Source organism: Lynx canadensis, chromosome F2, assembly GCF_007474595.2.
Source record: "Lynx canadensis isolate LIC74 chromosome F2, mLynCan4.pri.v2, whole genome shotgun sequence".
Taxonomy (NCBI): Eukaryota; Metazoa; Chordata; class Mammalia; order Carnivora; family Felidae; genus Lynx; species Lynx canadensis.
Genome location: NC_044320.2, coordinates 36,379,202 through 36,401,536, shown reverse-complemented (window position 1 = coordinate 36,401,536; position 22,335 = coordinate 36,379,202). Strand labels below are relative to the sequence as shown.

General features: G+C 41.0%; 1 protein-coding gene across 4 annotated transcripts in view; it reads right to left on the bottom strand.

Moving 5' to 3' along the window:
- Positions 1-21,716, bottom strand: part of YWHAZ (tyrosine 3-monooxygenase/tryptophan 5-monooxygenase activation protein zeta) — a 34,432-nt gene extending 12,716 nt beyond the window's left edge. Inside the window, exons 1-3 of one of the 4 annotated variants that reach the window (XM_030304357.2) lie at positions 21,572-21,716; positions 20,240-20,427; positions 16,972-17,276 (exon numbers count right to left, since the gene is read on the bottom strand). In XM_030304357.2, the coding sequence (XP_030160217.1) occupies positions 16,972-17,265 (294 nt within the window). In that variant the 5' untranslated portion in view covers positions 17,266-17,276; positions 20,240-20,427; positions 21,572-21,716. Of the gene's footprint in view, positions 1-16,971; positions 17,277-20,239; positions 20,504-20,666; positions 20,816-21,571 lie in introns of those variants that run through there. The other 3 variants (XM_032591957.1, XM_032591958.1, XM_032591956.1) reach the window with 3 other exon arrangements.
- Between the last annotated feature and the right edge of the window lie 619 nt (positions 21,717-22,335).

Sequence of the window (22,335 nt, the reverse complement as noted above, 5' to 3'; positions counted from 1 at the left end):
TAATCTAGTCAATGGATAGATTATGTGGCCCTTGAGGTTAGAGATAAAAGATTTTTCTCCATCTACAAATACAATTAAGCTCTTAGGTTGTGAAAACACTTAAGATACACATATGGGGGTCAAGCAATGACTTTTTCCTCCAAACCAGTCAATCTACCACAGCAGGATACATTAGTAATAGTTTCTAACACATGCTTTGATCCAAGAATGATCTAATACCATCAATGCTTTGACTTGGAAGTGCATTAAAATTAAGGAACCACATAAACCGACATGTCATGTAGTCTTGGCTGCCCTTCCTGGGATAGGCTCAACTTGCCTCCACTAATAGGAACTTAAAACATTCAATCCTGACTGTGGTCAAATACTTGGTCTTCTTTTATTTATTTTTTATATTTTTGGGAGAGCGCAAGTGGGGGAGGGGCAGAGAGAGTGGGACAGAGGATCCAAAGCAGGCTCGGTGCTGACAGCAGGGAGCCCTGATATGGGGCTCGAACTCACAAACCCAACTTATAAACTGAAATCATGACCTGAGCCGAAGTCCGACGCTCAACTGACTGAACCACCCAGGTGCCTCTGTGGTCAAACATTTCTAAAGAAAGGTTTATAAACTGAAAATCTATCGCCATTCTACGGACATACCACTATCACTGGTCCTTTAGTATGATTATAGTATGAAATTAAGAAGAAGAGTAAAACATCAAACCTTTAGGCAACAATTAGACCAGAAACCACCTGCAACACCAAAACTACTACCTGAACCAGTGGCAAGACTCTAATCTCTGGGTATCCAAGCACTTCTTGGAACAAAAGCTCGGTAATAAAGCAAACACTCCAAAATCAGGCAGACTTTGAAAGCTCCTCTTGTCATTAATTTGGTATCTCAAGCCAATTAATCTCAGCTCTAATCTATAAAATTAAATCAAAATCTACTTCTATAAAATGATCAAAATGAAAATCTACTTCAAAGGCTGCTATGAGGTCTAAATGAGACTATAAATAGGAAAGCGGCAATCTCCGTTTCTGACAGAGCAGGCACTCTATTCTGATATAAGGTAGGAGGATCCCAACATTCAAAAATCTGCTTTAGTGCTCTTGTAATCTTGTTTTTAATACTTTACTTTGAATTCAGGAATCTAAAATTTGTGTAACTATTAAGAGGTTGAAATAGTGTGCAAAAAGCTTTAATTTTAAAACACAGGATGGTCCTATCAAAGGAAAGTAACATTTTCCTTTATTCTTTTTACAGATTTGTAAAGCCATAATCTATGGAAATAGACTGCCAACTGCCTAAATTCAAATCCCAGTTCACCGCTTACTAGCTGCATCACCTTGACAAAGTTCTGAAATCTCCCTGAAATCTCAAGGTTTCTCATCTGTAAAAGGGAGATTATTATTAGTAGATGTAACACACAAGATTGTTGAGGATTAAATGAATTAATACATGGAAAGCATTTAGTACACAAGGTTACCCTTTGGAAGATAAAGCAATTTAATCTGAACCAACAGTTCTCCAACCAACTATTCTTTCAAGTACTGTTTAAACTAATCAAGTAAACAAATTACCATAGGAAATATTTGCACTATAGATAGTAACTTAAATACCTTAACCAACCAATCCACCACTCTCCCAGAAATCCACCTTATTAAGTCCAGACTCCCCTCTTATGTGATCTAATTTCCTCATGTTTAAAAAATGCTAACTTATTCCTCCCAACCATGGTACTTATTATTTCTCTCTAAACAGATACACTTTGTAGGAAAAAACTAAGTAGTGACAATAAATGCCCTGTATTTACGGCTTCAAGATTTTTGGTCTTGAGATCTCTTCATACTCGTTAAAAAAAACTGGGGGGCGCCTGGGTGGCTCGGTCGGTTAAGTGTCCAACTTCAGCTCAGGTCATGATCTGGCGGATCGTGAGTTTGAGCCCTGTGTCAGGCTTCTGTGCTGACAGCTCGGGGCCTGGAGCCTGCTTCAGATTCTGTGTCTCCCTCTCTCTCTGTTCCTCCCCCACTTGTGCTGTCTCTCAAAAATAAACAAACATTTAAAAAAATTTGAAAAGCTGTCAAGATCATGGAAGTGGATATAAGTTTTCCAAAATTCTCGTTTGTGCTTCAAAGCTTAAACTGTATCATTGGTCACAAATACCAATTGTTTTCCTTACTGACAAGCTCACTTTCTTCATTTTCAAGATGATGTCTGCCAAATACCCAAGTTTGAAAAACCATAGCCTGCCTGTCTGTCATTCTTTTGAAGTAAAGAGTGCTCTGTGGGTGGAAATGAGTAGGCAGCTAATTCAGCTCACAATTCAAATAATCACAAAAACTTCTGGAAGTAACTGCTATACTTCCCATTATGCCTCAAAGAATACTAAAAAGATGTCTACATAAAGGCTATTAATGATTTTACAGGTTCAAGGACATTAAGTTAAGCGGGTCTTTCCCCACTCCCAAAAAGTGGATGTGTGATGGTAAGGATTATATAAATTACTAACACAATATGGTACTACTATCTTTATTAGTATTGGAACCAGCAGTTTCAGCCACCACCGTTTTTGCATAAGTGCTAATGACCAGAGTGAAGAGTCAATGGTGACTTAGTATTATCATGAACATAGTTGTGACCTCATGGAGCCCCTCTAAAAACAATCCACAGATCACTTTTAAGAACTATTGATTTAAAGTAATCTGTGCTGGGGCACGTGGGTGGCTCAGTCAGTTAAGCATCCAACTCTTGGTTTCAGCTCAGGTCATGATTTCATGGTTGGTGAGACTGAGCCCCATGTCAGCACGGAGCCTGCTTGGGTTTCTCGCTCTCCCTCTGCCCCTCCCTTGCTCACTCTCTCTCAAAATAAACCTTAAAAAAAAATAAATAACAGGGGCGCCTGGTGGCTCAGTTGGTTAAGCATCCGACTTTGGCTCAGGTCATGATCGCTCAGCTCTCAGGTTCTTAAGTTCGACCCCCACATTAGGGTCTCTGCTACCAGCAGAGCCTGCTTTGGATCCTCTGTCTCCCTCTTTGCCCCTCACCTGCTCTTCTCTTTCAAAAGTAAATAAAACATCTAAAAACAATAAGTAAATAAATAATAAAGTAATCTGTGCTAAATACCATCTGTCTTTCAGTATCTAGCTCTAATCCTATGTTCTCCCTAAAGCTAATTCTCAAAACTATTCTGCTTAGGCCTACATTTTCTGTACTTCTAGTGTTTAGTGAAGAGCTTTTAATTAAAGGAAATATCTTAGTTTTTTTATTACACCCATATAACACTACAAACCATTAAAAAAAAAAAAAAAGAGGCATGTGTCAATATAGAATGAAGCCTAAGACAAACACCAAAGTCTAGGTGTGTGTAGGCCTGCGTGTGCACAATTTACAGAATACTTTAGGGCTTTTTTTGGTTGTTTTTTTCTTTTTTTAAAGATTTTATTTTTAAGTAATCTCTACACCCAACGTGGGGATTGAACTTACAACCCCGAGATCAAGAGTCATGTGCTCTAGTAAACAGAGCCAGCGAGGCGCCCCCAGAATAGTTTGTATATGATCCTACTCATGTGTCTTCGTTAAGCTTTAAGGACACAAGTGTTTACACGGGCACCATAAATTCTCAGAAGGATACAAAAAGGACTAGGACTAATAGAGATTACCTCTGAGGAGGTAGGATAAAATCAGGTTTTCATTCATTCATTTATTTTTTACTTCATATCCTATGTTCTAGAACATCTAAATTATTATCCAGAGCAATAATTTAAAATAAAATTATGATTTTGTACCTTTAACTTCACACATACCTCCATATTCTTAACCTGCTTACAGGCTCTTTAAAAACACATATTTTGTACATATTAGGCCCTTAAGTATTAAATCCTCAGGATGAATTATTACATATGTGTAATTTCAATAACTTCATTTTAATATAACAGAAGAAACTTAGAATAATCTTAAAAGAGAGTCAAGGAGGAAATAATCATAGCTCAGCAACCTGAAGACTCTCAAGAGTTCATCATCTTACCAAACCTCTAGTTAAGACAAAACAGGACAAATTCTTAAGCTTGCTACTGTAGGTCAGATAATGATTATTCTACAAAGAAACGTTCTGTTTCTCTAAAGACCTAAGAAACTCCTCAAAAATGACAAGCGTTTGGGTGCTGGAAGCACATATACAGTTGATTCTTCAATAACATAGATTTGAAGCATGTGGGCCCTCCTATTAAGTGGATTTTTCACAGTACTGTACGTTTATTTTCCATGATTTCCTTAATAACATTTTTTTCTCTAATTTTAATATAGTGTACAACACATATAACATAAAAATATGTGTTAACAGACTGTTTACAGTACTGGTAAGAAGTTTTTGGGTACAGTCAACAGTTGTACAATTTTCAATTGTGTGGGGAGTCCATGCCCCAACCCCCACATTGTTCAAGGGTCAACTATATTCAGCAGCCAAGGGCCAGGCTAGGTACATATATAACCTAATATGCTTCCAGGACCTCTGGATAAGCTCCAAGTTTGTATGTAATAACCCTGAAGTAGGCTAAGAGACAAAAATCCACCAGAGATAGGGTCTTCCTGTGTTTCACCGCAGCATTAATTTCAAAACCTCTCCATTCCAATTTTATCCCAGGAAAACTTCTCTAATGCTGAATACTGAATACTTCCCACACCACCACTATTCCTTAGATTTCCTTAGATTTTCTTTAAATTCAAGGTCACTATTTCCTATCTTAAATGAGAGTCAATTTATAGACTATGGGTCCTTAGAATAAACTCTAAAAAATGAACAAGAACCCATTATAAAATGTTTATATATTTCAGCATTAAAGAATGGCCACTACGCACTTAAATTACATTGCTGTGATATAGACTTGCCAATACATAAAGCCAACTAATAAACAATCTAGTTCAAAGGAAAATTACAAGTTGCAGAACTGAGATATCTTCCCCCTTTCAAAGAGTAATCCATTCATGAGAAAATTGACATAACCCATTTAGAAAGTACTTCAGCAAAATACATTCAGTTCATAACCTCTGACAAAACAATCACATTATGGGGCATCTATCTTAAAAAAAATTCTACTGCTTGATACTCTTGTATCATAGGGTGTTTCTAGAAGTCCTTGGTGCTGTTTAAATTAATGCCCTATGTAACTATAATTGGTTAAGTAAAGGACAACATCATGTTATCTCCAGAGGGGACTATCACTTCCAGGAATTCTTCTCTAAAATGCACAATCTGCATAATAAGAACTCACTAGACAAATCCAAACTGAGGGACAGTCAACAAAATAACAGGAACAGTAGTCTTAAAAAAAGTGGCAAAATCATGAAAGGGAAAGAGTGAAAAACTGATCCAGATTAAAGGAGAGTAAGAAGGGGCACCTGGGTGGCTCAGTTGATTAAGCATCTGACTCTTGATTTTGGCTCAGGCCACAATCTCTAGGTTTTGAGATGGGTTGAGATAATCCTTGGTGGGAGTGGAGCCTAGTTAAGATTCTCTCTCTCCCTCTGCCTGCCCCCCCTCGCCCCCCCCCCCCCCGCAAAAAAAAAAAAAAAACAAAAAAACAAAAAAACAAAAAAACAAGAGTAGTTGTGTAGTTTCTTTCATCAGTTATTTTATAAAATACTGATTTTGGTAATGATACTGTGGTCATAGGACATGTTAACATATGGGGAAATCAGGTAAAGGATATATGGGAAATATATCATACTTGTTTTCCATTTTTTTCCTCCAGGTTTGAAATTATTTCAAAATTGAAGTTAAAAAATAAGATAACTGGTCAGAAAGACAATTTAACTACCATATGTAGATAAGATCATTTTCTCTTTTAGCTATTTAATACTGTAATTATTACATAAAAGTAAGTTTTAAAGGAAAAATTCTTTTTAATAGTGACTATTTCTAGAACTCATGACAATACCAGTGAGTTTGCTCTCCATCCACATACCGTTCTTTTACTCAATTATGTTTTTCAAATTTTATTATTGGGTTGGTAAAATTTCTATTTAGGAGAGAAACAGCAAGAAACAAGTGATGATGCATTTGTAAATAAAAATATAAAGGGTGGGAAAGGGTCCCACTTTTTCTTTGAGTATCCCAACAGAGCTAAATTTAATTTCCCTTGATAACTATACATAAAATGGCATTTGCAACTAGTAAAATAGCCCCAGAATATCAAAGCAAAAGAACTTTTAATAAGATACTTATGGACTGCAATTTGAAAATATACGTGGAGTAAGCCTCCTTTGACTTGACTTCACCAAATATGTGAATGGGAAAGACCCACTCCTCTGTTGCAAATTGTACTACCATGGCCCTCTTCCATGAAAACAAATGAAGACATTAAGATACAAATTTTCTGTTTTCATACAAATCATGAATGAAAAATGCCAGTGGTTAAAAGGGAAAAGGGTAGGAAATTGAGGCACAAAGGACTCCAAATGTGATTCTCATTATTTGCAGCTAAGTACAGAGCCCTAAAATACTGTCTAAAACTGAAGTCATTGTTTTTAACGAAACAAAGCACAGTGGTAATTTTTCCTTTGTTCTGACAATCCCCAATCCTTCTTAAAAATTCATACATTTATGACAGAGTAAACATCATGTCTCAATCTACAACTAAGGTGATATACAATAAGACAAAAAATATTGGGAGCCTGGGTGGCTCGTTGGTTTACTCTTGGTTTCAGCTCAAGTCATGATTTCATGGCTTCGTGGGTTCCATGCTAATGGCACAGAGCCTGCTTGGGATTCTTTCTCCCTCTCTCCCCCCACCTCCCACTCATGCTATCTCTCTCTCGCTCTCCCTCAAAAAAAAAAAAAAAAAAGAAAAAAGAAAAAAAAAGAGAGAGAGAAAGACAAAAAATATTAATGCTTATGGTGTAACCTAACCTCTGACCTTCAGTTTCTAATCTGCGAAAATAAACAAAGCTAGGCTGGATGCTCCTCCAAGCCTAAAATCCAATGATTCTAAAGTTCAACTTCCAATTTATTTTATTATTTAATTACAAGCCTCATAACACCCTGCAAAAGTCATTTTTAATAACATCTTCAATAGGAAATTTAACTCCAATTTTACAGCACACTGTGTAAGTTCAAATTTCTAGTCTTGCACAATTCGCTTGTGGAGAGTCTTCCCAAAACTTTCACTTTATTTTGCAGAGCAAATGAGCCTTTTATCATTCCTAGATCTAAAATTTTAAAAAGAAAGCAAGATTGTTTTGTTGCAATAGGGGCCCATCGATTTGGAAATTAGTCTCTTACTCCCCCTTGTGGCTGGAATGGCGTCTTTTCTCTCAACTGCAATTTCCATTAGTTGCTTCCAACCAATTAGTTAAGCGCCCCACCAAAACTGCTAACTAATCAGGTGGTGTCAAGAACTAATTTGCAGACATTTCTACTTAAATCCACTTTTCTATGCAATGTTGGCCTATGAATAAGGTCATATGGTATGAAAAAAACAAGAGCTGCTTCACTTAAGGATGGGGATCACAGAGGATTCTGACCACTTAACTAAATACATTTTCCATTAATAAATACATGCCAAATCTTCACCATTTAACTTCTAGAAAATCAACAACTAAATTTGAGAAAACCAAGATATATTATCCCTGGTGTTTAAGGAATGTCAAAGCCAGCCTGAAACTTCATTCTAATTCCTGTCGAAAGCTACAACAGTTGCTCCCTGATTTTTTCCCTCCAAATGAATCAACAGATAATTTGCAGAAAACTTAAGTGATAGAAAGCCTGGTGTTCTAAAACAGTTTGCATGTATGTTTTGAAATATTAACTGGGTGAAAAGACTCACAATAAGTGGTATGAAAAAATGCTAAGTTAAATCAGATTCAGAGAACTGTCTGCCTTTGGATCCTTAATACCAGCAAAATAATCTTAGGATAATCAATGTTTTACCTCATATTCAAAATGTAGCTCCTAATGATTAAAAGTAAATGGTGGAAAGTACCAAAAAGAATTTATAGACCATTACGTGGTAACTAGTAAAACTGTCCTGCTATGCTTGGGGGGCTTTCCTTCTTCTCCCCCGCTAGCTGGTGTCAACCTTGACCTGGGCGGTCACCAATTAAGGCCCCATTTCTCAATATTTCCATCACAAAACACTTTTTGTTTAAAACACCTAATTTGACAGTGTTTAATTTGCACATACACAGATTTATAGTATATATAAACTCCCTAGTGGGACTGTATTTTATTAGTTTTTTAAAAAAGGTGAAGACCAGTCCTTTCATATTCAAACATGAAGTACTTCCCCTCTCTCATATTATTTGTGTCTATTTTCCTAAGTTGTCAAGATTTTTTAAGAGCAAAGGACTTAACATCCTAAAGGTAGATACTATCATCATTCCCATTTTGAAGATGTAGAAATAGTCACAGGAATGTAATAACTTGCCCAAAATCATTAAAAAAAAAAAAAAAAAAAAGCAACGCCTAAAAGTCTGCATAGCCTGTTAGATTCTATCACCCTTTAAAGGTTGTATACGCTTTCCTTTATTTTTAGAAAAATTACACAAGATTATTCTTCAAGTCTTATTCTTGTGATCCAATTAAATTAACACTCTGATGATAATCCCCTCTATCAGATGAAAACAACCAAAGGGGGAACTGGAAGGAAAAGTCATTATTCGTAACAAAGCGCTTGATCACTTTGGGATGTCATATTTCCAAACCTCTTCCAAACACAGCAGTACAATTCAAATCACTGAATTGAGAACTTACTTGTTCTAAGTATACTCCAGCCTACCTATACATAATGCTGCCCTCAACTGTCAATTCCACAGAATCACATTTTAAAAGTAATGCATTTGGGGTAGGATTTTCATTAAATGTCCCTCTGTTAAATGCGGTCCAAGTAGGTCTATGTCCTTCTAAACTCTGGGAATGGTGTTTATTATGTGTTAAGAAGCAAAAAAAAAGGAAAAAAAGGTTTTTTTTCAAAAAAGCATTTGTAATTAATCAATTAAGATGAGAAACCCTCAGTTCAGACTGGTTTGGGTTCCTTAGTAATACTGCTAATTAAAAAAAAAACTCCTAGATCCCAAAAGCTATTTTCAAGAAGGCAATTAACCTCCCCTGAAAAGCATTTTTAACTTCTCATTAAACAATTCAAATAAATGAAATCCCAATATAACAAAAATTGGGCACTCCTTACAAATTAAATGCAACAGGGTCTTTCTTAGATTAAAAACAAAACAAAACAAAAAGAACAGGCATACAAGAGATCAACCGTCTTCTTTTGGTCTACTTAACTCTACATACTAACATTTGACTGTCCTTACATTCTCACCTTGCCATCCTGCCTATGGCTAACCCCACTGTAAGCATATTTTCATTTAGGGGAGAAGGAAAGAATGCTCACAACAAATTCTGTCAAAAGAAACTGACAAAAGTTTTTATGCTGAAATCTTTTAGTTATCTATCTCAATGTAAACAAATGTGCATGTGCATACCACAGGACCATGCTAATAAATTAATCAGCTAGCTATAAATTCATGCTTTGTTGCCCCAAGAGCCAACTGTAGCTATAAACAAATAGGCAAGCCACTAGAAAGTAACTAGTGAATTCTGACAAGATGTACTTATGTCACACATTGTACCTTACCAAAAAATGCAAAACTAAATCGACCACAAATGACAACTGGTACCACATTTTCATTCAGAGAGAACAAATGAAGAATGACCTGTTGCACAGCAATGTACCAAATACACTGGGAACTGCTGAGACACAGTGGCTAAGCACACCATTCCTCCCAAGCCAGTTCAAATCTGTGCTACCTAAAAAATATTGGTAAACTTAGTATCTAATTAAATACCATAAACATCAATGGTCTATCCTGTTTTCAAGGAGAATGAAGGAATGGAGCCAATCCTCTTTAGTTGAAAAAAAAAAAAAAAAAAAAGAACAGGATAAAAGTAAATTCTAAATCATAATGAAGCAGAAATCGGAATTAGCAATGGTTTGTAACAGGAACAGTGAGTGGTTAAGACCAAACTAGACCCAAAGGCTTTGTGTATGGGATTTTGACAAAGAGCAGTCAGAGAGAAGGAAACCAGTGTTTTACAGATATATAAGAGCTGTATGCAGCACAGAACTGCTGAAATTAGGTAGACAAAAGGACAGGTAATTTCAAAAGAAAGATGAACTCTAGCTTTTCACATATTGAAACTGACAGCAATCCTAAATCTCCTACAGAGCAGTGTTTACTCTCAATGTAAAACCATCATAATAAAGAGCCGCAAGAATGAGGATGAAATCACAATAGGGATCTCTGAATTTCTAGGAAAAACAATACTCTAATACCTATTATAATTTCAGTGGATTACAGTAAGTTTTCTAAAACATGGTTGACATCTGAACATCTATAATTTAAACTTAAAAAAATTTTTTTTCATACATAGACACATTCTTCAATGTGAATGCACCAAAGACTGCCTACTTTTGGGATCAAAAATACATAGTCAAATTAATCTCAATAGCCCAATAACATTTAATTCAATATTATAAAGGCCAAACTATTTCATATACTGGTCTCCCTTTATGTGCCCAAACCACTATAGATATATAGAAAATATAGAAAGAGTATCTATATAGAACGTAGATACTATATTCACGGGGTAAAAAAGTCTTTCATAGGTTAGAGCCTCAATTATAAAAACAAGATAGATGTATAAATAATGATTAACTATAAAATGGAAGGCAGTGAGAATCTATTCTGGTATTAGTAAAAGGAGAAAATGAGTCCAAAGAAAAGAACCAGACCGTCAAAGATCAAATCTTCAAAAAATCTGCCACATTATAAAAGCTCTGATTTTCTTTTTCGCCTACCAACCCACCTTCTAAGAGGCAAAATTTGGTGTCATTTTTAAAAATTTTTTGAGAGAGAGAGAGAGAGAGAGAGAGACAGAACAAGGGGGGTGGAGGGGGGAGGTGCAGAGAGAAGGAGAGACAGAATCCCAAGCAGGCTCCGCACCATCAGCACATAGCCTGATGCAGGGCTCAACCTCACAAACTTCTTGAGATGATGACCTGAGCCAGATCAAGAGTCAGATGCTTAATTAACCGACTGTACCAACCATATGCCCCTGGTGTCATTTTCTTTGCTGAAATTTTTTCCTGTCCTTTGAAGTCACCCATTCCTTAGTTTACAGCACTATACTAGGTGTATATACAGTAGGTATAGTAGTGTAGTATGATCTAACCAGTACCCATCTCTCCCAGTCTCATCTCTTGCAATATTACTGAAAAAGCATTTTAAAGGAACCGATGTTCTCTCCACCCAATGTTCTGATAGAATGATCCTGAATGCAACAACTCTTCTACAAAACCGTAATGTGCTGGATTAACCAAATTTCACTTAATTGACAACCTAAATTATACTACATTCTTCACTCCTAGCTAAGCAAACAGGGCAATGACCATGACTTGGACTAAATGCCTGAGGATAGTAGGTTTTTCAGATATTCTCTGGAATCCCCCTCAGCTTGTACCAGCAGTTACTGGTATCTGTTTAAGATATCCAATGAACAATCCAATATTTGTTTCCAAACCACGCTAAACTGGCTATTAATTACTTAAAATGTTATGCTACCTAAATATTAGGAAATACGAGTGTGAAAAGGTAGGTTACTATGAAAACTAAATTGAGAGCTTTGGAACAACTAGTTTTTAAAGGAGAGTCACACACAGAAAAATCACCTGGGTTCAACAACTGAAAGATTAGAAACAATTACACATTTCTAGGATTCTGTACTGACTGCTTATCAAACATTTATGTTCTCACTCTACTATGCAAACCCAAAATGTATTTATAAAGGATTCATCTGTAGGAGTAGTTAGCAAAGTATTTGAAAAGGTTATGGGGAGCACCTGGGTGGCTCAGTTGGTTAAGTGTCCAACTCTAGGCTTCGGCTCAGGTCATGATCTCACAGTTCTCACAGTGTGGAGCCTACTTGGGATTTTCTCTCTCCCTCTCTCTACCCCTCCCCGCACTCACACTCTGTCTCTCCCAAAATAAATAAATAAAAACTTAAAAAAATAGTCTTGGTCTCACATTAAAAACAGACAACAGAACACATATAAACATCTACATTTTCATTTAAAACAAAGGTTTAAAACAAGTATGATTGCACAGACTACTTTTCAATTAACCAACTAATTAGGATGCCTCTACTGTACCACTACTGAGGTATTACCAGTAGGATTTAACAAAAAAGCTGAGTGTTCTTAAAAAATGAAAAGCAAAATTATTCTTGGTAAGCTATTATAAATAACTCTAAAGTAGCTTATTTTCCACCTAATTCAAAATGCCTCTGCTGGGGCTGCAAACAATTTCTTCCTTTCTCTTCGGTAGATTCTAAGAGTTGTATCATTATTTTAGAAGTATGCCTGTCCTTCCTATACTTTTGGGATTTTAACTCAGGTGTTTTTCACTCTAATCCCAACTTTAAGTCCTTTAATCATTTCCTCAGTTTGCTTTTAACACACTAATAATAATAATCTTCACGGCTCATCTTATGACTAAAACTAAACATCTCCATGTCTCTTACTAGAACAGGTAGAAAGCACCCCATTCTTTTTTAAGTTTATTTGAGAGAGGGGGAGAAGGAGAGAAAGAGCACTCACATGCAAGTGAGTCGGGAGGAGCAGGGAGAGAGAGCTCGAGAGAATCTTAAGCAGTGCAAAGCCTGATCCCACAAACCCTGAGATCATGACCTGAGCCTGAAATCAAGAGTCAGATGTTTAACAGACTGAGCCACCCAGGTGCCCTGAACATACTCCATTCTTACTGAAGTACTGCTATACTGGAAAAGGTTAGGTAGCCTGGTGCTCTTAAGTTGTTGATTATTCTTCCCCTTCCCACCAGACAGCAAACACCTGCCTTTCTATTCTCCTTCTTTTATTTTCTTTCATTTCCCTATCATACACCTCAGACTTCCCAACTGTATAAAACACCTTACCAGGTGCAATACTTAGTGCTTATCACGATTAACTCTTCAAAAAATATTGTATTATCAAAAAGACTCTGTCCAATGTATTCCTCTCTAGAAGAGACTGTAGGTATCTACTATGCCACAGAAAGTCTTTGTATTTTGAAACATACCAAAAGCCTTTTGACAAAAACATGTAAATATATTAAGTGGTAAAGAGGAGTATAACTGTAGAATTCTTTTGAGAAGCACTTATTCCAATAAATGAGCTGCGTAGTGATTTTCAGCCTACAATTGCATACAGCGGTTTTCAAAGCCCAAGGCACATATTAAGATATTCAGACCAGGAAAGCCCCCAAAGCTACCTGGTTTCTTAGCTGCTTAATAGCAGTTCTATAGCCTGGAGATAAAAACCAATGCCCAGCAACCACACCTTAAAAGTGCCCTGGGCAAATAAAAATGTAGAAAAACTTAATAAAATTGAATTCAGTCAAATTAACTGAGTTAACTATTACTGTTACTCTCCTACTGTTGCCAACTGTTACAAATGCTAGATTCAAGATTTTACTGCTTCACCTCCTCCTATAAGCTGTTGTCTTACTCCTGTGGCTTTCAAATTTTTTAATACAACTTCGGAAAATTTACTGGTCAGTAAGGACCCTCTGCCCCACAAAAATACAGTTTTTAAGGCTTCTTGGATTTAAATCCCATTCCTAGACTCTTGAGTTAAGAGACTCCTGATTTCATTCTCCATCACAATCTTACAGGGTAGACATTATTGTAACTGAACTCCATTTTCTCAGAGGGACCGCACGATTTCCTTAGGCCTTGCAACTATTAGATGGTTAAAAGTTGGTCTGACTCAACCGGGAGCCTGAGTGGCTCAGTCGGTTAAGCGTCCAACTTCAGCTCAGGTCATGATCTTGTGGTTCGTGAGTTTGAGCCCTGTGTTGGGTTCTGTGCTGACAGCTCCGAGCCTGGAGCCTGCTTCAGATTCCGTGTCTCCCTCTCTCTCTGCCCCTCCCCTGCTCACACTCTGTCTCTCTCGGTTTCTCAAAAATGAATAAACAAAAAAAAAAAAATTTTTTTAGGTTGGTCTGACTCAAAACCTGGCATTCTTTTTACACCACTACATTCTTCTTTGAACTTGAACTGGGTTTTCTAGTATGTATTTCCTCATTTTGTCATTTCACGTTCAAGACAAAATTGTCCAATTTTTAGCTTCTTCTTGTGGGTTTATGCAGAGGAGGTATTAGAGATCACTAGTGTTGGGTCCCTGCCTGACTACCAAGAGAGCTTTTGGTCTAAGATCTGGCAGGAAAAGGCAGACTGCATTAGTTCACATATTGCAAACTTCAAATTAACAACACAAGGAATAACCCCCCAAGTTCTCTAGCATAAAGAGAACTCCATGCTGTCAAGAATATGCCTGTGACCATTTTCCACAGTAATGTTCTACAATTCTTGCACAAAGTGACAAGGCTACTCTTTGTTTAGTAAATGGTATAAATTAAACAAACACTTGATAAATGCACATAACCAGAATGGAAGTCACCATTTTATAACAACTAAAAAGCTCTTTAGAAAAACTTAGCTCCTTTTTATGAGAAAAGATCTTAGCCAGTATCATATAGGTGCTTGACAGAACAATGAAGTCTGGTTCATCACTGATGCAACCGCAACAAAAACACTAAATTCTGAAAAGGGATTACCTGCTTATTTTTCTCAAATGAAAACAAAAACAAAAACAAAAACAAAATCAAAGTTCAGAAAAAGCTAGAATAAAAATTATGATTACTTTTTACCATGTAAGTGAGACCTTAAAATATAATTAAAACAACCTTTCACTAATCATCAAGTACATCAAAAATTTTTTTCTCTACGAGAAATGGCAGTTCTTCCGTATTTTATTCTTCCATTTTATTTGAAGGGGAAAAAGGAATTTTATGTAAGCTATTTCCAGAGCCAACATGACCTGTTTGAAAAAAGATGATAGGCCTACTTGTAAAGAACCACGATATCTGTAAATACTGAATTTTCCCAAGATGAAACAGAAAAGGCCTTGGAAAATTAGCAGTGCTGCTGACCTAGTTCTACTACCCTCTTTTCCAAAAGAAGCCTTTTTGTTCATTTACTTAGCAAATACTTGAGTACCTACTATATGTTAGGAAGCATGAACCACGCAAAGACCACTAACAGAGCAGAGCTGAAAGATCTACTTTTAGATCACCAAAAGACCAAGGCTGGAAGCAAAACTTTGTTTAGCTTTTGTATAGTGAAGGAATTAAACTTTGATCTATCTATATGCTCAAGGTGGAAATTTCACTCAGGCTTGGTGAGAGGCCAGTACTATTCTGAAGGATAACATGGGTAGTCACCAATACCAAACCCCATTAATAATCGACAAACAGAAGGTATTTACAGATTAATCTAGTTATTCTCATCCACTGATCCTTTGCAGTATTTTTTTTTCTTGGTAAGGAAACAAAAGGAAAACAAAATTAAAACTGCTAGTCTTTTCCTAGGAAAATCCTCACAATGACAGGAGCTTTTAGACCCTGTATGGGGAAAACATGCAAATACCTACCTGAAATAGCAAAGAAGCTTGTTAGTAAAAAGTAAAATGTTACTACATCCTCTTTTAGTCCTAAGATTCCTAAGCCAACAAACTCTCTGAAACCAAAATAAAAATTATCTAATCTATCAGGTATAATAATTGGGGGGAAACCACCAGAGCTACAAAATTCAGTATCATGTATTGCAGGTACTAGTCAGTAAAGAGAGAGTAAGGGGGGAAAACACCCAACACATTTTTTATTACAGAAAAACATATTTTTGTATTTTAAATATTCTTATTACCTTAGCAAACCACAAGATAAACAAGTTATTTAGCCTTAATAAAAACATGGAATTCCTTTCCCATCTTAAAAATAAATGACACCTACCAATGTGAAGATTTTAAATAAAAAACAAAAAAGCACCGAAGAAAGATAATACATGAGAAGATTTTGTGAGCCCATGTTAACTAAGATAAAAAATATTGTTCTTTAAGACAGCACTGGGGCACCTGGGTGGCTCAGTCAGTTAAGCATCCGACTTTGGCTCAGGTCATGATCTTGCAGTTTGTGGGTTCGAGCCCCGCATGGGGCTCTGTGCTGACAGCTCAGAGCCTAGAGCCTATTTCGGATTCTGTGTCTCCTCTCTGGGCCCGCCACCCCTCCTCCATCCTCATGCTCTTTTTCTGTCTCTCAATAATAAATAAACGTTTAAAAAAAAAATAAAAGACAGCATGAAGAAAGTACCATTTCAGGAAAATATTCATAATTTAGGATGTAAAGCTATTCTACTAGTAATTAAAGACTTGTGTGTAAAGGAATATTACTATGTTCTATTCTTTTAAGCTTCTTAGAGAAGCAGTGCTTCAAAACAATAGGTACTGAATTCTAAAACAACCTCTTAACTGAACCTGAAAAAACCAGGTTTGAGTTATTCATGATTTTTTACTCTAGTTGTCAAAGTTGACCTCTAACACTTAAATGCAAGAAGAGGCAAAAAGCAACTCTGAAGCCATAATTTTTGGCATAGGTAATTCATTACATTATACTGGCTAAACCAAGGGTATTAAGTCTGTAATGAGTCTTCTATTACATCTCTCATACATAAAACAAGATATGCAAAATTCCTGTATCCACAGATGTACATTTAAGAAAATGAGTTCTAGAACTACTACAAACACCCTGACCACAACAGAAATACTTTTATCTTTTCAATTAGTATAAAATATACTACCAGTCTTTTTTAGTCTACCTGAAGTGACTGATAATCAGTATTCCATTTAATTTACACAAGCTTAACTACAACTGTTTTAATAACCTTTTAGTAATGACACACTGAAGACTTCCAAATTGAGAACGCTCAATTTTATAAAGGAAAAGAAAAACCAAAGAAAGAAAAAGTTGAGACCAACACCTGATATTCATTATAGGAATCCTATATCATAGTGAAGCTAGACTGAATGTTTGATTCTCACCAGTACATCATTGCAGATATCTCTGAGCTCGGTCTCAATTTTCTCTCTGTATTCTCGAGCCATCTGCTGTTTTTTCTCAGCACCTTCCGTCTTTTGCTCAATACTTGAGACGACCCTCCAAGATGACCTACGGGCTCCTACAACATTTTTATAAGCAACTGAGAGAAGATTCCTCTCCTCATTGGATAATTCAGCTCCTTGCTCAGTTACAGACTTCATGCAGGCTGCCATGTCATCATATCGCTCAGCCTGCTCGGCCAGCTTGGCCTTCTGCACCAGCTCATTTTTATCCATGACTGGATGTTCTGCAGGGAAAAAAAGTAACATTCAGATATTTTTTCCATGAAAATAAAGACTCAGTATTATACCTTTTGTAAATGTTAGATTAACACCTCAAACCTAATTGCCTGTGGAAGAGTCTTCACGTGAGGAATTTAATGCAGCCCTACAAAAGGATGACAATAGGAAGAAAAAAAAAAAAAAGGGAAGGGAGAAGGGAGAATGCCCTCAGCCTTCAGGGGGCAAATTTAAAGCCATTAACATAAATGTAGCAAAACTAAAATTGCATTACATCATCTTTGCTCAGAAGATTCTAATTTCACATAAAGTCAAAGCACATTTGATCAAAAGGCTACCTTAAAATCCATCCCTTACCTTACTTGGCCAAAATCTCAATTCCAATTTCCAATATCCTAAGTAATCCAAAAGTCAGCGGTTTTTCTTTAGTGAAAGCAGTGCCAATGAAGAACGTTACAACCTCTACCATTTTTCCAGAACCATGATTCAAGTCAGCTTAATGTAATTCGTGTCTGTTCATTTTAATAATACCTACTGTTATAGTCAGAAGCATTTAAGTTTCATTTTATTGGTATTACTCCCACCCCAAACCCAGTGATCTCTGCAACACTTGACAGCTGATCTTGGCATGATAATTTTCTGGAAGAACGGGCCAAACTGCTTGATTTAAGGCATTCTGAATACAAAACAAACAACCGCGCCTTTGCCATCTAACAGACCCTAACACCTCATCTACCTGCACCTTGTTATACACATACATGCTTTAAAAACACATCGATGAGTCCTGACTCTTACCTTCATGTGAGCACTAAGATGTATTTATTAAGTGCTTCTAGTGTGATTGGTGTTTCTTATGTCACTGCTCTAGTTTAAATGCAGAGTTATTGCATTGTTTCCAGTAGTCAAAATTTAACTGGTTATATGATCACTCAAGCTGCCCTTACCATAACTTCCCACCTAATTCTCTCTCATCTTCAAGTTCCCTAGACCTTTTTTTAACTTACCCGTTATACTTTTCCTTAAAGATATCCTTTTGAAAGGTGCTAAAACAGCACAGAAAGATGCTAAACCATACCCTGATCCCACAGCAAGTGGTAAATATAGAGCCTGAAGTGCACTATTAAAAGGTGAACAGAAGAGCCACTGTCACTAGAAGAATTGACACCCGGTATCAGATCCTTCACCTTCTCAGGAAAATCCCACAATACTTCTCTTTTAAAGCCAAATCGGAACAAGGTGAACAAGTAATCACCTAGCTTGGGTGCAAGGGATACCGTGTCAAAGCAAACTTTTTAAAATTTATGATTACATACCCCCCACACCCCTCAAAATTACTATTTTTCCCCCTAGGATCTCAAGAACGCTCTTAGGTTAATGCTGCTTCTAACGAAAAATTATCAAAAACCAGTACAAAGGTTTCTCTCCCCAACCCCTCTGGTACAAGGGGAAGTGGATCGGGCTTCTCACACAGTAACTAGTACTCCAAGGCCTCGCCTCTGTACTGCGGAGAAGACTAGCCGCACCCATTTAACCCTTAACCGACGTAAGACGTCGAGTGAGGTGAAAGACCTCACTGGCCGACCTTGACTTTAAAGTGCAAATCCTTCCGTCCGCGCTATCCGCAACCACCCCTCCTTGGCTCCGCCCAAGTCCCCGATTCTCCCTCTTTGTCATGGCGGATCTGTGTCAAGGAGCCCAACCTACCGCCGAGTGTTAATTCCCCCCACCAGAGCCAGAGGGAGGAGCAGCGCGCCCCCGCCCGAGCCGGGGAAGGGGGGGGGGAGCAGCCCGCCCGCCCCGGGGGCAGAGACGCCAGCGCCGCCCGCAGAAGCGGAACCACGACCGGCCGGGCGGCGGACACACCCCACTCTCCCACCCGCGTCTCCTCCGCCACCAGACACCGCTGGTGCTCATTTAGTCTATAAGGACCCGACAGCTGCAGCAGGTGGGGGAGGGGGCAAGAGCCACACCCAGGCGAGCGGGGCCACAGCCGGCTGTTACGCTCAGCCTCAGCCGCCCCAAGAGGAGGTCACCATCTAAAAAGCGAGCACAGGGACCCTCGGTTCAAGCCCACCAGACAGACGAGCGAGACGCCGGCCCACCGTCTTCCCCATTCTCTTCTCTATCCTCCGCCCTGGGCGCACAGCCCCCATGCACCCGAAGGAAAAACAAAAAAACAAACAAAAAAAAACCCAGCCCCATCCCCCACCCTACCGCGGAACCCAGGAAATTCGGCCCCGGGTCCCAAGCCAGCCCCACCCCGGAGCCGGCTCCCGCCCGTGCCAGAAGGGAGGCCTCGCCCTCGTGTACCTGGCGGGCGCCTCCGGCCCAGCCTCGGCTCGCGGCCCGGTCCCCGGGCCCGGCCCTGCCGCCGCGCCGCCGCCCGGGTGGGGGAGGGCTGGGTGCCGTCGCCGCAGCGCGGGGCGCGGAGGCTGCGCCGAGGAGCGGGCGGGAGAGGCAGGGGGAGGGGAGGGCGGCGAGGGGAGGGGGCGGCCTCACCTGCGCCACTGCAATGCCCGCAGCCGCCGAGTCATTATCTCGGGCGGAAGCGGGAGGCTGGGCGGCGACGAGGAAGGGGCTTGGGGGGGGGGGGGGGCGGCAAGGGTGGGAACGGATCGCGCCCAGCGGAGCCTCGGTCACCCCCGGGAGCCGGAGGCCGGGCGGGTCCCTGGGGATCTCGCGTGTGGGCGCCCATTCCACCCGGGGGACGGGGACCGGGAACCGGAGCTTATCGGGGCCAAGGCGTCGATCCGGAAGCAAGCAGCCCGAGGCGGCCGCGAGCCGCCCGCCCGAACCCAGCGGAAAAGCCGCCGCCCGTCTCCGCCTGAGGAGACTCCGCCTCAGCCCAGCGCCGCTACCGCCGGGCGAGCGGGGCTGAGGGGCTGTGGAGCGGGGACGGCCCCCGCGCTTTCCGAAGGCTGGTCTGGGAAAGGAAGGAGTAGGACGAGGCGGCGGCGGCCGGGTCTCCTACCTGTGCCCGGAGTGGGTGGCGGCGGACGGACGGACGGGGGCTCAGCAGTCTCTGGGCGGCAGCGGCGAGGCTGAGACTCTGTCCCTGGATCTCGCTGCTCACAGGCTACAGCCGCTCCGCAGACACGGGGTTTCCTCCAATCACCAGCCCCGGCAGCAGGGGCACCACACGCACGATGACGTCAAACGCTGCTATGGCAACCGTTGATTGGTGCCCACAGCTCTGGGGGCCCAGTGCAACCGCCGCTCCCTAGCGCGCGCGTCCTGCCCGCCCGCGCTAGAGGGCGAGCGGCGGAGCGCACCACCTCTCCCGCTACCAACACTCCTCCCCAGCCCGCTCAGCTCCCAACTTCTCTGCTCTTGAGAGAGCCTGGGCAGGAAGCTCCTTCCTTTTTCTTTTCCCCCTCCCCCCACCACTACCTTCCTACCTCGCCTTCCCCTCGGATCCCCCGCAATCTTCCCAGGCTCACTCTTCCTCAAAACCAGCAAGAAGGAAATTCCTCCCCACCCCCACCTTGGTTTTCCGTGCGGCCCTTCTGCGCCTGCGCCAGTCACTCCCTCTAGAAGGGGCTCCGGTTCAGCAACATCCGGGACCTTTCACATCCCCCCCCCCCCCCCCCGCCATCCCGTTCCAGGCGCCCTGGTCCGCCCCGCCCTCCGTGCCCCGCGGTGGTTAACTGCCTCCTGGGCCGGCCGGGGGCTGGATTACGCGAGTGGCTCCGCCGCTCTGGCATTGTGATCAGGCCTTGGGGGTGGCGGGGGAGGGCGCGGTCAGACGGTCGGGGAGGGGCGGTGTGGCGCGCTACCCCCTCAGCCCGCCGCACCCCGTCGCCAGGCGGGGCCAACCTGAGCGCGCAGCCCCTCCCTTCCTCCCTTCCGCCGCCGCGGCTCTACCTGCTGGCTCGCGGAAAGCGGCCTTAGACCTTTTAAGGCTCGGAATAGCGAGTGAGGCGTCCGGCCCCGGAGTGTGGGCTGAGTGACGGGAAGGTTTTCCAATCGGGGCCTCGGGATGTGCGCGCTGTGACAGCTGCGAGGGGACAATGGGGGCGCGAAGCGGGGGTGAGGTGGGTCGGGCGGGGCGGAGCTGGCGGGAGGTGAGGCCTGGAAGGAGAGGCCGCCGCTTTCAGAAAGCCTACAACTCCCGAGAGGAGACGGAAGCCCTCTTAGATGGAGGGTTCGGGTGATCCTGGAAACCGTAACACGAAGAGAGGCAAAGAGCGGAGGTTGGACCGTACTGACTCGTCTCTCGTAGATCAGATTTTTCCATCCAAATCATGCGTCCAATTGAAGACTTCATGTTGCAGTGATTTAAAACCTAAAGATCATTCATTACCTGTTTTCTCCTGAAGCAAGGTTTGCGGGACGTGGTAGTTCCCAGGGACCCCGCTGACCCAGCGGGCAGTGGAAGGGGGCCGCAGGCAGGGCCAGGAGCGAGGACCTGGAGCCAGGAAGAGGGTAAAGTGAGGAGCGGAAATTGCAGGTGCGGCACAAACGGGCGGACCTAAAACGGTAGAGCCTCCGCCCAGTCAACTTAAGGAAGTTCAAAGAGATACATCGACGGTGTAAAATGCCTCTGCCTCTTACTCCCTTTAAATGTGTTAGAGCTAAGAAAAGATTAGCGCTTGGATGAGCTGCAAAACCAGTTGCAAAAGTCCTCTAAGTTTATAGTTGCAGTGAGAACTCAGAAATCTTCCTACTACCTTTTGCACACTCCATCTTGGCCTTACAGATTTTTCCAACCTATCCTTTTTTTTTTCCTCCTCATAAATGTACTCTTTAACCCCCATCCCCTATTTCCCCCATCTCCCTCCCCTCCCTCCCTCCCCTCTGGTAACCATCAGTTTGTTCTCTATCGTTCAGAGTCTTTCTTGGGCTGTCTCTTTTTTTCTTCCCAACATACCTTTATTGAGCACCTACTAGGAGGCCTGCCTTGAGGCACAGCTGACAAAGGAGCCTCTGAAGAGTTCAGCCTCAAGTTGTCCAGAGGATTGAATTTGTCAATAGCAGACACGTAAAATCTTTCCTCGCTCTTGCGGCGCCTTGTCTGTTCTGTATGTTGGATACAGTGTTTCTAACACAGACTGGTCTGCAAATTAC